Source organism: Colletotrichum chrysophilum, assembly GCF_026319265.1.
Source record: "Colletotrichum chrysophilum strain AFK26 chromosome Unknown scaffold_65, whole genome shotgun sequence".
NCBI classification, from domain to species: domain Eukaryota; kingdom Fungi; phylum Ascomycota; class Sordariomycetes; order Glomerellales; family Glomerellaceae; genus Colletotrichum; species Colletotrichum chrysophilum.
Window position 1 is genome coordinate 157,289 of NW_026517352.1, and position 13,823 is coordinate 171,111.

The 13,823-nt window shown below is 57.1% G+C and overlaps 4 protein-coding genes across 4 annotated transcripts; 2 read left to right on the forward strand and 2 right to left on the reverse strand.

Moving 5' to 3' along the window:
• Positions 1 to 617: 617 nt before the first annotated feature.
• COL26b_007837 (uncharacterized protein) lies at positions 618 to 3,143 on the reverse strand (the record flags this gene model as incomplete). The annotated part of the gene is made up of 5 exons (XM_053180618.1): positions 618 to 1,225; positions 1,297 to 2,541; positions 2,804 to 2,844; positions 2,896 to 2,931; positions 3,079 to 3,143. The coding sequence occupies 5 exons, from the start codon at positions 3,141 to 3,143 to the stop codon at positions 618 to 620; spliced, it is 1,995 nt and encodes a 664-aa protein (XP_053035459.1).
• A 1,176-nt stretch (positions 3,144 to 4,319) lies between these two features.
• COL26b_007838 (uncharacterized protein) lies at positions 4,320 to 8,174 on the forward strand (the record flags this gene model as incomplete). The annotated part of the gene is made up of 1 exon (XM_053180619.1): positions 4,320 to 8,174. The coding sequence occupies one exon, from the start codon at positions 4,320 to 4,322 to the stop codon at positions 8,172 to 8,174; it is 3,855 nt and encodes a 1,284-aa protein (XP_053035460.1).
• A 360-nt stretch (positions 8,175 to 8,534) lies between these two features.
• On the reverse strand, positions 8,535 to 11,675 carry COL26b_007839 (uncharacterized protein; the record flags this gene model as incomplete). Its single annotated transcript, XM_053180620.1, has 1 exon — positions 8,535 to 11,675. The coding sequence occupies one exon, from the start codon at positions 11,673 to 11,675 to the stop codon at positions 8,535 to 8,537; it is 3,141 nt and encodes a 1,046-aa protein (XP_053035461.1).
• Positions 11,676 to 12,791: 1,116 nt separating this feature from the next.
• Positions 12,792 to 13,739, forward strand: COL26b_007840 (uncharacterized protein; the record flags this gene model as incomplete). Its single annotated transcript, XM_053180621.1, has 1 exon — positions 12,792 to 13,739. One exon carries the CDS (start codon positions 12,792 to 12,794, stop codon positions 13,737 to 13,739), a length of 948 nt encoding a protein of 315 aa, XP_053035462.1.
• Between the last annotated feature and the right edge of the window lie 84 nt (positions 13,740 to 13,823).

Genomic DNA, 13,823 nt, shown 5'->3' on the forward strand with positions numbered 1-13,823 from the left:
CTCTCCGCATTTCTTGGCTTTCCCCTAACGACGACGAACAGAACCGCGCCGCAACGCAAGGCAGGCTGTCGTCTGCGAACCAGAAAGCAGGCCATGATCGGAGGACCTCACCGACACCCCTGACGGTGCGGGGAGATCATCCCCACCAGTGAATGATAGCGCTGATAGCGCCTTCTCCACCCGCCCGCCTTCGGGGTGGCTCCCCTATCATCCTTCGTGTGGCCGTTGCATTGGCGAGTAATTTGGGTTCAAAAGAGCGCTGGGAGTTGCCTTCATAGGTTCGTTGGGGGAACATATACCATAGTACGCCGCGGAAAACCACAGCGTTGGCGTTCCTTGTCTTAGCTCTTTGGGTGTTAGGCGCGGTATCAAGGAAGCTCATCCCAGCCACCCGGCATGATGTCAGGATAACAAAAGCCACCCCGGACACGACGTCCGAAGTCTCGGGCTTCGACTCCTTTCTTGCTAGTCACCGCCTCAGGCTTTTCTTCAGCTTATGCCGATCACCAGAAACAGAAAAAAAGTGGCCAGACTTTTGTGGTCACCCATGGCGATAACATCGATAAGGCGAAACTTTCCTGGTGAGCGACAGCAGTTTGCAAAATAAGAGTTGCTTGTCATACATCCATCCTATCATCTGCCTGAGTCATGCCAGCGGCGGCCGTCTGCGTCCACTGCGAGAAGTCGAAGCTCGCGTCCATCGCCATCGCGGGATCCGCGAAGCCCTCCTCCCAGAGCCCAAAGTCCATCACCGTGCTCACGCTCTCGTCGTAGAACGGCTCCCCGAGCGCGCTGTTGTCCACCACGGGGAACGTGACCCGCTCGGCGCCGACGACCATGTTCTGCCCGCCGCCCAGCGAGTACCGCATCGCCAGGAGGTTGCCGTCGCCGCTCATGCTGTTGACCGGCAGCATCGCGACGTTCGGCGGGATGACGCCTGCCGGCATGAGGGACTCCGTGGGCGAGAAGGTCGTCGGGAACGCGCCCAGCGGCTGCTGCTCGAGGTGGGTGTTGGCTTCGGACATGACCGCCGAGCGCAGGTTGGCGAGCAGCTCGTAGCGGGCGCCCATGTAGCTGTTGCCGCGCTCGCCCATGCCGCGGAGGAGGTCCAGCCCGGCGTTCATGGCGAGCATGTTGGACGCGTTGGTGGGGAATACGACGCAGACCATGACGAGGACGATGGAGGCTGAGAATACGTGTTCGCCGTCCATGTAGCCGTACGTTGCTGCATGTTTACTCCGTTAGCCCGCTATCCCGCATGCATGCTGCATCGTCGAAGGGGGTTACTTTACTTACCCACAAGATCCCTCTGCGCCGCGACGGTCATCATGTTGATGGTGTCCTGGGCGGCCCCGATGCACATGTCGATGACTCGCACGGTTGTCTGCGACAAGCCCTCCTTCCAGTCCCTCTCCTTTTCGCCGGGATCGTTGCTGCTCCGGATTCTCTTCAAACGCTTTTGCACGACGTGAAATAGCAGCGGCCGCGCAGTCATGTTGATGCACTGGTAGTAATGGGCAAACGTGCTGACGCTTTCGCGGCTGATGCTGAGGCGGGCCGGGTCGAAGCGCAGATCGTCTGGCAGGTCCTGGTTCCACTTGGACAGGCCGAGGATGATGCCTTGCACCGACGCCATGAGCCGTTGTCCGGACTTCGGCGCCGTCTTGCTTGTCCTGCGGTAGATGGTGTTGTGGATCTCGCCGAGGATTCTGGAGAGCTCGGTGTAGTGCCGCAAGACCACCGCCGGGCAGTATTCTGCTTCCCTGGATAACCGGGAGGGGAGATCCACCCCGATGTCTTCGTCCTGGATGGTGATGGGATTGCCGGATTTGACTGACAGGATACGGTCTAGGCTGTAGACCGACCACCACACTCGCCGCCTGTGCTCCCTCGTGTCGTGATCGATCGATTCTGGATTCGCATCTTGGCCTTGCAGGGTAGTGGGCGTCGGGCTGTAGCCGACTTCATGATGCAGCCCAAGCGAGATGGCCATGCGGAGGGCCATGCCGATATACAGAAACGCAGCATCACGGCGGTTCATGTTTTGCATGAAGTAGCCAATGAGCGCCAAGGTCTCAACACAGAGAATGGAGCCCTCCTCATGGGTGTCCGGGAGGAGGTTCAAAGCATGGGTGAAGTATTCAAACCCCGGTGGCCCCCTGAAATCTACCCACTGGTTGACAGAGTAAAGCTGTCCAAAGGCCAGGATGATGAGGACTTTGGCGTACGACAGACATGCTTCTTTGTCCGACGGGTCTGGAGGACCACGGTATGCTTCGGTCAATAGCTGGTCAAACTTCTCTTTTGGGTCTGTGAATGAGAAGATGGTGCCAATGTACGTGTATTGCGCGGCGAAGAGCCTTCGGGCAATGTCGATTGGTGGTAGTCTTACTCGCGTCCTCGCTGTCTCCCGCCGTGATGGTAGCGCGCTCGGCTCGTAGAAGTTGGGGTTTACGTCCAAGCTGCCGTCATCACCATGGAAGCCAGAGAGCTTCCTGACGCTTCGTAGGAAATTGTCCGAAGACCCTGGGCCTTTGAAACCTGGGGGACATCAGCACCGTCAAACGAATGTTGTGTAGGGTTTGTCATTACTTGTTGATGGTTTATGAACACTCAACTGGTTGAAAGGCTCTAGCAAAGGATGCGCGTCCTCAAATTCCTCGTCATTCTCCTCGGTCGAGACGCCTTTGAGTTTTGCACCAGGGATAGTTTGGCCTTGAGTATTCTGTGATTGGCGTGTAAGTAGCTCTGCACGGAAACGTCAGTCTCTGTGGCAGTCACGGACGCTACGAGTTGGACGTACCATCATAAGCTTTTGCCTTCCACTCGAGCTCCCTCAAGTGCCTTGTAGCAAATTAGTGATAAGTCCAAAGGCTCGGGCACAGAAAAGCTTACGCCTCGGTGACAGTAATCTTCCGCGTCTCTTCATAGCTGCAAATTAGATTGCTATCGCGGCATCGTGAACAAGTTGGCTTCTCCTTGGAGCAATAAGACCGTCGTTGACGGCAATTGAGACAACTAGACCACACGCATCAGGGAAACGTCTTGGCAACATGAAGCAACATGAATAGCGCTTACGCTACTGGTCTTGTGTTATTACTCTCGCCCGCCTGCGAAGGAGATGCAGAGGTCGCCGACGACATTTCGATGTGTGTATTGGTGATGTCTGATCTCTCACTCGGGCATATCAGTTGTGGGGATGAAGCATCCCCATGTGCGATGCTGGATGCAGGCAGGCGGGCGGGTCTGTGCTGCCTCTTGAAGATGGAGTCGTTGACACACAGAAATGCTTCACGGGCTGGGGTTCAACGCGGGGGAATCACGGACTTGGGGGCCACGGATGATGGTTGGATTTGGTTGGAGAGACGTCGAACAGACGGATATGCACATTTTCATGGCTTTCGTGAGAGCATGGAGCCTGGAGGATCGGGCTTTATGGGGTATTGCTCCACTGCCTCCAAAGGACGACACCGAAAGCACGGTGAAATGCGACGGCGATGGGCAGCGAGTGACATGTTTTCATGACCAAAGCGCCTCCAATCGCGGAGTCGGTCTTTTTGCCGATGCACAGACCAGCCGGCAGCCGGACCCCTGCCCGCGGTGGAGCTGTCCGGCCCGGGGATGATCCGAGGCATACACTGGCGGAAATCCAATCAGGTGCCGTCGATAGACCGATATCGTCGGGGACCCACTCCGACGGGTACAGTCGGGCGTTTGCCTGTCTCGCGCTCGAATTCATGTCTCGCAATCCCACTTCATCATTCGCCATCATGCCTTATCAAGTATCGGCCAATACCTCCGTTCTCATTCGCAGATTCTCTGATCGGGGACCCACTCCGCCAGACGCTGCAGCCAAACTCTCAGCTTGGCCGTCTTTCCCCCGCCGACGACCTCCGGTGCAAAGGCCGATGGCGCCTTGAAGCCGTTGTGGCCGAGTGAAGGCAGCCCAGCAGCTGTGCCTATGCCTTTGAAGCGTGAATTCCCGATCATGAATCGTCTGGGAGACTCGATGGCGCAACGCGAGAGGCCGGTTTCAGGGACAATCCTCTCCTCGATCGCAGATGTCTTCCGACGCCCCATTTTACCGATCCCAGCGGCAAATTATTAAGCTGCGCTTTCACACATCGTGACAAACTCACAGTGAGAACCATTTGAAGTATAAACCCTCAACAGTTATCATTTTTCTGTTGTTGACATATCTCATCTTCATTCGTGTTGCTGTGGCTCAACTGCTCGTGATACCCCTGCCACATTTCCTTTTTCTCTTCAATATCACTACCCTTTCGACTTTACACAAAAGTCGAACCCAGACCTTCATCATGACCGTCAAGTCACATCGCATCCGCATTTCCATCGACAGAGGCGGCACCTTTACTGATGTGCACGCCGCCATCCCCGGCAGAGACGACATCATCCTCAAGCTTCTCTCCGTCGACCCGGCCAACTACCAAGATGCTCCCACCGAGGGCATCCGCAGAATCCTCGAGATGGTCACCGGGGAGACGCTACCCAGAGGCCAGCTCCTGGACCTCTTCCACGTCGAGTCCATCCGCATGGGCACCACAGTAGCCACAAACGCCCTTCTCGAGAGGAAAGGAGAGCGCGTGGCCCTCATCACAACCAAGGGCTTCCGCGACCTGCTGGCCATCGGAAACCAGTCCAGACCCAACATCTTCGATCTCTCGGTGACGAGGCCAGAGGTCCTCTTTGACGAAGTCGTCGAAGTCGACGAGCGCATCACCATGGAGGACTACACCGAGGACCCGGCCTCCGTTAAGACCACCCCCACACCCGACGACAATGAGCTGGTGACCGCCATCACCGGCGAGACCATCCGAGTCCTCAAGAGGCCAGACCTGGCCGAGATCAAGACGCAGCTGGAGAAGGTCCGCGAGCAGGGTTTCCGCTCCATCGCTGTCGTCTTCATTCACTCGTACGCGTATCCGGACCACGAGCTGCTGGTGGGCCGCGTCGCGGCCGAGATGGGCTTCTCCGTGACGCTGTCGTCCGAGGTCCAGCCCATGATCAACGTTGTGCCCCGCGGTATGTCCGCCGTGGCCGACGCCTACCTCACACCCGTCATCCGCCAGTACATCGACTCGATCTCGGCCAACTTCAAGGGCGGGTTTGCGGCTGCTGCTACTCGTATCGAGTTCATGCAGTCGGACGGCGGCCTCGTGGACTACCGCAAGTTCAGCGGTCTGAAGGCCATCCTGTCTGGTCCTGCCGGTGGTGTCGTCGGCTACGCGCAGACCTCCTGGGACGATGAGGAGCGCCGTCCGGTGATTGGTTTCGATATGGGTGGTACCTCCACCGATGTTTCTCGGTACGCTGGTGTCTACGACCACGTGTTCGAGACGACGACGGCCGGCATTGCTATTCAGTCGCCGCAGCTCGATATTCACACGGTGGCTGCCGGAGGTGGTTCGATTCTGACATGGAAGAACGGCCTCTTCAACGTCGGGCCCGAGTCCGCTTCTGCTCACCCCGGCCCGGCCTGTTACCGCAAGGGCGGCCCGCTCACCGTGACGGACGCAAACCTGTTCCTCGGCAGACTCCTGCCCGAGTACTTCCCCAAGGTCTTCGGCCCCAAGGAGAACGAGCCCCTGAACCGCGAAGTCACTGCTTCCAAGTTCCTCGAGCTCACCAGCCAGATCAACAAGGATCGCGAGGCCTCTGGCCTGTCTCTGCTCTCCCCCGAGGAGGTTGCTCTGGGCTTCTTGAAGGTTGCCGATGAGGGCATGGCCAGTCCTATCCGCGCTCTCACCGAAGCCCGCGGTTACGAGGCTGGTGTTCACCACCTTGCGTGCTTCGGTGGTGCGGGTGGCCAGCATGCGTGCTCCGTCGCGACTGTTCTGGGAATCTCCCGCATCATCATCCATAAGTACTCCTCCATCCTATCAGCCTACGGGATGTCCTTGGCCGACGTCGTGCACGAGATCCAGCGCCCCTCCGCCATCACCTACTCCGACGAGACCGCCGCCAGCATCCAGCAGCAACTCGAGGACCTCTCCTCCCAAGCGACCCTCGAGCTCGTCAAGCAGGGCTTCGCCGAGGACCGCATCACCCACGACGCCTACCTCAACATGCGATACGCCGGTTCGAGCAGCTCCCTGATGATCCTCAAGGGTGCCAACTGGAACTTTAAGACGGAGTTCGAGGACGCGCACCGTCGCGGCTTCGGGTTCCACTTCCCCGAGAAGGCCATCATCGTCGACGATATCCGCATCCGCGCGACGGGCGCCGCGCGCGCCAAGGTTGAGAAGAGCCCCTTTACGCAGATGAAGGCTGTTGAGGGCTCGACTGCGGCTACTCCCTCTCCCTCTCCCAGCGGCACGAACAAGGTCTACTTCGAGGGCTACGGCCACCTCGACACTGCGATCTATGAGCTCCAGACTATTCCTGTTGGCGCGCGCATCACCGGCCCGGCTTTGATTATCGACAATACGCAGACCATTCTCGTTACGCCTGCGTCGACTGCCACTGTCCTCGACAGCTACGTTGTCATCGACCGCGCGCCCAAGGAGGTCGTCGCCAAGACCAACGGCGAGCAGGAGGAATTCAGCCCCGTTCAACTGACCGTCTTCGGCCATCGTTTCATGTCCATTGCCGAACAGATGGGTCGCACCTTGCAAAAGACGGCCGTGTCCACCAATATCAAGGAGCGTCTCGATTTCTCTTGCGCCATCTTCAGCCCCGACGGTGGCCTCGTCGCCAATGCTCCCCACGTCCCCGTGCATCTCGGCTCCATGCAATTCGCCGTGCGCTACCAGCACAACCTGTGGAACGGCAAGCTGAAGGACGGTGACGTCCTCGTTTCCAACCACCCGTCCTGCGGAGGAACCCATCTGCCCGACATCACCGTCATCACGCCCGTTTTCGACGGCGAGGAGATTGCCTTCTACGTCGCCTCTCGCGGCCACCACGCGGACATCGGCGGCATCCTCCCCGGCTCCATGCCGCCGACGTCATCCGCTCTCTGGCAAGAGGGCGCCGCCATTGAGTCGACGAAGCTGGTCAGCGAGGGCCGCTTCAACGAAGACGAAGTCCGCCGCCTGCTGCTCGAGGAGCCCGCCCAGTACGACGGCTGCTCCGGCACCCGCAGATTGCAAGACAACCTCTCGGATCTCAAGGCCCAGATCGCCGCCAACGCCAAGGGCATCGCCCTCATCAAGGCCCTCATCGCAGAGAACGGTCTCGCTACCGTCCACCGCTACATGTACGCCATCCAGCACACGGCCGAGCACGCCGTGCGCGAGCTCATGCAGTCCACCCTCGCCAAGTTCGGCCCCGAGCCCCTTGTCGCCGTCGACTACATGGACGACGGCACCCCCATCTCCCTCAAGATCACCGTCTCCCCCGACGGCTCCGCCACCTTCGACTTCACCGGCACCGGCCCGCAGGTCCTCGGCAACACCAACGCCCCGATCGCAATCACCCACTCCGCCATCATCTACTGCCTGCGCGGGCTCATCTCGTCGCAGATCCCGCTCAACCAGGGCTGCCTCGCGCCGATCCACATCGTCATCCCGGACGGCAGCATCCTCAACCCGGGCGCGGGGCTCGCCGTCGTCGGCGGCAACGTGCTCACCTCGCAGCGCATCACCGACGTGGTCCTAAAGGCGTTCCGCGCGTCCGCCGCCTCCCAGGGCTGCTGCAACAACCTCACCTTCGGCACGGGCGGCAAGGACCCCGTCACGGGCGAGCACAAGGACGGGTTCGGGTACTACGAGACGATCGCCGGCGGCGCGGGCGCGGGGCCGACGTGGGCGGGCCAGAGCGGCGTGCACACGCACATGACGAACACGCGCATTACGGACCCCGAGGTGTTTGAGAAGCGGTACCCGTGCGTGCTGCGGCGGTTCCAGCTGCGCGCGGGGTCGGGCGGCGTGGGCCGCAACCGCGGCGGCGACGGCACGGTGAGGGAGATTGAGTTCCGGGTGCCGGTGCAGTGCTCCATTCTCAGCGAGCGCCGGAGCAGGCGGCCGTATGGAATGGAGGGCGGTGGAGATGGAGAGGCGGGTGTGAATTTGGTTATTGTGAGGGATGATATGAAAAATGGGGAGGAGAGGGTGGTTAATCTTGGGGCGAAGGCGACGACGAAGTTGAGGGCTGGGGAGAGGGTGATTATCCAGTCGCCTGGCGGTGGTGCCTGGGGCGCGGTCGAGGCGTGAGGATGGGATGATACCTGCATGGAAGCATTTAGAGGAGTTTAATTGGGTTAATTGAATTTAGGCTGTTCAAACGCATTTAAAGGTTCTCAGGATCAACAGAGTGATGTTTGTCTTATTTGAATTCCAAAACTTGACAGCTCATACGCGGACTGTCTCTCAGTTGAGGCGAAACCATGAAATGATGAAAGCAACCATTTTTCAGTTATCTTTCAGTTGGCTTTTATCGCGACAAAGGCTTCAAATTCAGATATTAAACGCTACACATACGCGATGATACACCCTATCTATAAATTATACAGTCTTATTATTTTCTTCCGTCTCCCTTCTCCGGATGACTCTCAACCCAACTCCTCAATACGCCTAATCGTCGAGCATTTCCAGGCCAAGCAGACCCCACAGCGGGCCCGTAGTCACGTTCGACTTTCCTGTTCCGTTGACTTCGACCGATGAAGTTGTATGCCTTGTCCCATCTCCGTTCACCCCGTTGGTTTTGACCTCTTTGCCCTTCAGCATAGAAACAAGATTTTTGAAGCCGAGGTTGAATGCGAGATCGGCCGGTTTCAGCGGAGTCTCCAACATGACTAGCTTCCCTTCCCATTGAACGCCATTCTTCGACCGCACGAGCTTCAGATAGCTGTTGCAATAGCTATCAGTCTGGCACCCGGCATCGAGCAGATGACTGACGCAGCTCTCGTGCCCGTTAGCGACAGCCAGGTGGAGAGGCTGGAAGGCCAGACCGCCGGCTGACCAGCGGTCCATGGTTGAGCCCGATAGCCGGCGAATCACCCCGGAATGTCCATACAGGCAGGCGAAGTGCAGCGGCGTGAGTCCAAACTTGTGGGTTATGCTTGTTGGGTTTGCGTGAAAGTTTAGGAGAGCACTGACGGAGTCGTGGTTATTGACCGTGACAGCGGCGTGGAGGGGGCTTCGGCCGAGATCGTCGCTGAGGTTGACGGACGCTCCACGTTCTGCGAGGTACTTGATCACATTCCGGTTGCCGCCGCATGCTGCGTGGAACAGGACTGAGCGCCCGAATCTGTCTACTCTTTGGTGGGCGTCAGGGTGTCCTGCAATGTCCATCAAGTGCTTGAGAGGGAACTCTTCCCCTGTTGCGGCAGCCAGATGGAGGGGAGTTTCACCCAGCCAATTTCTATGGGCGAAAGCATGTGTTCCTCCCATCTCCTCCTTTATGTTTTCGATGATCTTCTGTATCCGCTGCATGTGAAGTCCGAGGGACACGGGCGAAACGAGAACATGCATCACAGATTCTTGCCTGTCGGTCAAAAATCTGTGCAGACAATCCGGCGTCGTTCGCGGCTGGAGGCATGCTTCTTCTTCCAACAGATAGGCCACCAGATTGAAATGGCCATTCAAAACAGCCACGTGAATCGCCATCAGCCCGCTTCCAGTCAGACTGGTCTGGTCGACGCCAAGCTTGATCAGCGTCTTCATCACAGATTGCGAGCCAATGCCCGCTGCCCAGTGTATCGGTCTGAAGCGGTCAAACTCCTCCGTTTCGCACTCGAGGAGACTGCGGTCTTTGGAAACCAGGGACTTGATCTTCATCTCTCGCTTGGCACGCACGGCGCGGATCATGTTGGCGTACGGCTTGTTCTCGTCGACCTCGACGTCGTTGATCATGTTGCCCAAACCGTAGTACCCCGGCGAGGGCTTCATGTCCGGCGACTTGGTCCTGACGGCCTCAATCATCCGGGTCTCTTTTGGCAGGATGTATGCGACCTTCTGGGGGACGCAGCATGTTCGTGTGATTTCCGACATCTCATCCGAGAGGGTGCGTCTTATCTCTCTTGAGACGGTGGCGTTTTGGATGGATTTGGAGTCGAGTTGTACCGCGCCGCAGAGCTCTAGCTGGATGAAGCGCCGACCTCTGCGTTGCGTCGCTTTGACGGCGATGTTGACAAATCCGAGTCCGCGAGAGCTCGATGCTGACGAGTCTGTGGCGATTTCCTTTCCGACAAGTTTCTGGTATACCCGTTGGAGTTGATCGCCGCCAGATGGATGCTTCTCGTAGCAAAGTTCCCATCTTTTTTGGATGCGACGGAGTCCAATGGCAACGTCAACCGTGGGAATTGGACTCCGGTCATCTGCAGCGAATCGGAGTACAACGAATGGGCGTCCTGATTGTGGTTCCTTGGGTCTGATGACTGACAGGCTTGAGTCCCATCGATCTGGCGGATATGCCTCGGACACCTTGAAACCTAGATATCCTGGCGTCAGATTGACGCCGCGCCGGCTTCGTGACTTGATCGTCACCTCAGGCAGGGCGTAAAAAGGATTCTGTCTGACGTAGACGTTTTCGAATTTCCCCTTCTTTTCGTCGAAGCTGTCCTCGGGAAACAATACGACGGAGCCTTTGAGAGATGTGATTCGAGCAAATTGATCGCCCCATAATCTCCTGACCATAATCCCTGGATTCCAGTCAACAGCCACCCCATCAGCCTTCGAGGCGACACAATCAAGCATCGCGTAGTAGTCGTCCGACTCGGGTTCAACAGGAAAGAGGAGCAGACTTGTTCGAAGTCCTTGGCTGGTAACGGTCGCGGGCGTGCTCTCTTGTACCTCAGATGGCGGGAGAGGGCGGACCCGATCGAGGTCCAGCTGACAGAACGCATGAGGTGACGGTGCCAGCAGTCCGTAGAGCGCATCGCCCTCTAACGTCTCGTCCGGTGGAATGCCCCAAAGGAAGACTGACTGGTCGTCTGTTTCTTTCAGAATCTCTTCTTGGAGGCGGGTGAAGGCCCGCATGCCCTCGCCGTAGAGCAGCGGCATATTGACGTTGAACAGACCAAGAAGGCAATACGCCATGTCCTCGATTCTTGTTGTTTGTCTGAGAGCCGCCCATTGCATCCTGTTCGCCACACTCACATCCGAGAGCAATGTCTTCCCGGCAAGCAGCGACTCGTTGATGCCCGTGATTTGGGTCAAGAGCCCACGAAAAGCATCGTCTCCGGCTTGCTTCGCGTTGATGAAGGACCAGTCCTGGGCGTAAAATTGGACGGTCGCAGGAGCTATCAGCTCTTGTAGGGTCCAACCACGGGTAAACCAGCGGCTCTTTCTGAAGCTCGAGTTCTTGCCGAAAGGATCGCCCAGGCTCACTGGTTTAACGTCTTCGAGAAAGGCGTAGCAGACTTTGGCCTTCTGGTACCATCGGTACATGGAGTTGATGGACTCCGAGAGCTCAGCGCTGCTTGTTTTGTCGATGCAGCAGGTGTCGACCCATATGTACTTCAGTTTCTGCTTCCTGGCCAAGTCTGCCGAATTTTTGATCTTGCGGTAGCCGGCTGTGATTGTGACGCCGATTTGGCCACCGATGTCTTCGAGCGCAGGAAATGATCCATTCTGAGTCGCCGCGTTCAAGGCTTGATAGGCGGAGAAGGTGACTTCGTCCGCGCCCCAGGTGTGAGAAAGAATCGCGTAGTCCTCCTGTGGATCCCCTTGGACCCCAACGAGACGGAGGGTGTTAGTGTCAATGAGCCACATTGCTGCCAGGTATCGGACCGGTCATGGACCCTTGGATTGAGGATGGTCAGTAAGATAATCTTCAAGCAGGCGATACAAACTTACGAAATTGATCAAATGAGCGATTGATGAAGGCGTTGATGTAGGTGTCAAAATGAGCTCTTGGTAGACCATGAGAAGTAAGCAAGCAATTGGGTGAGACAAGGCTCCAGGCTTCCGAAGATGAACGTCGCATTCTGTCCTGCAGAGCGACATCATCCAGCTAAGTGGGCTCTTACAGGGAACCAAAATTAGAACCACGTTGATTCGGGCAGTCTTTTCAGCTGTTCCTGTGCTCAGCCTGCGCGCCGTTCCGCCGGGCGGGAGCCTGATTGATTGGCCTGGCCAACATGTTCACACACAATCCTTCGGTGCATCTTAGTAAGTAAGTAGGTTATTATAAAAATGGAATTGGTGCACAGGTGCAGTCATGTTGTGGTTGAATGGGGCACGCATCTTACAGGCTTTCAAAAATGCATCCGCTATCTCCAACAAATGAAAACCCTCAAGTCACATCATGACAGGCTGAACAAGCCACAGTTTGGGGCTTACTCGTCTCATGGCAACGAACCTGCAAAACATCGATTTACTAAGATCTTATCAGGATTGAAGCCAATCTTAGATCAATGCGACTACAAACTTCATTCCTGCATGAGTTGTCCGAACAGAGGGCAGATCAAAAGCATAACCACACTGACGGGAATAAGCTCGGTGTTCGCTCGATCCAATGCGGAGAATAACGCTGTGCAGGGACTTGGACGGCAAAGGTTTGAGCTAAATGGAACAACCTAATTGCTCAACTGCCCATGAGGAACAATTCGCTCTTATCTTTATCTGAGCCGTTGTTCCTACTGGCAAAAATACGGCAAACCGGCACTTTTGACGCAACGTACCCAGGGGCCTGTCCTGGACTGACGATACGTCACGACCGCGATACCCCGCATCGCTAGGGGCGATAAGCGACATCTTCGGACTCCTGCGCCCGCGAGACGGTCTCATTACCAGCGTCTCAAACTGATCGGAGTCATTCAAAATCGCGTCTTCTCTGTGCGCCTTCTCACCTACCTCTCATTTCCCCTCATAGTTCTGCGAGGAAAGATGACGCGAAAACACCATATCGGTCCCTCGACCTCCCGCCTGAAATGGTCCAACGCAACACCGCCGGCCTTGACTGTGGCCCCCGGCGAGGTCGTGTCTTTCGATCTTCTTGACTCGTCCGGCGCCCAAGTGACAGCCACCTCAAAAGCTTCAGATCTCTCAGAAATTCCAATCTCGACGTTTGACCCAATCTTCGGACCGGTATACATCGAAGGCGCAAACCCGGGAGATGTACTCGAGGTCGAGGTCGTCTCACTCGAGACAGCGGGCTGGGGCTTCACAGGCATCATGCCCAACTTTGGTCTGTTGGCCGCGGACTTCCCGGACACGCTCATGCTGAAGCACTACCACTGGTCGAACTCCGACAAGTTCATCACTTTCAAGCCGGGCATCAAGATCCCGCTCCGACCGTTCCTGGGCGTCGCGGGTATCGCGCCAGCGGAAGACGGCGAGTTCTCGACTATACCGCCGCTAGACACCGGCGGGAACATCGACTGTAAACACATCACCCAAGGAACGAAGCTGTATCTCCCGGTCAAGGTTCCCGGGGCTCTGTTCAGCTGTGGGGATGGCCATGCAGCCCAAGGCGACGGCGAAGTTTGCGGGACGGCGATTGAGACACCGATGAAGGCCACGCTACGGTTCAACGTCCGAAGGGATATGCCGTATGTCACGAGTCCGCACTACGACACTCGCTGCTCGGTGCATGGCAAGGTCGAGAGTGATCCGGCGGTTTATGCTGTGCTAGGTATTGACTCCGACCTGTTGGAAGCGAGTAAGAAGGCGTTGAGGTCTCTCATCGCGCACCTCACTGCAACGACAGATTTGACCAGAGAAGAGGCCTACATGCTCTGCAGCATCGCAGCGGACTTGAAAATCGCCGAAATTGTCGATATGCCGAACTTTGCGGTTTCTGCCAGCATTCCGTATTCGATTTTCGAGAGCTGAGGATCTGATAGAAATGAGCGCGAAGCTCTAACACGGTTTTGGTCTGATTCATGTCATGCATGTATGGTTCGAGCCTATGTTTGT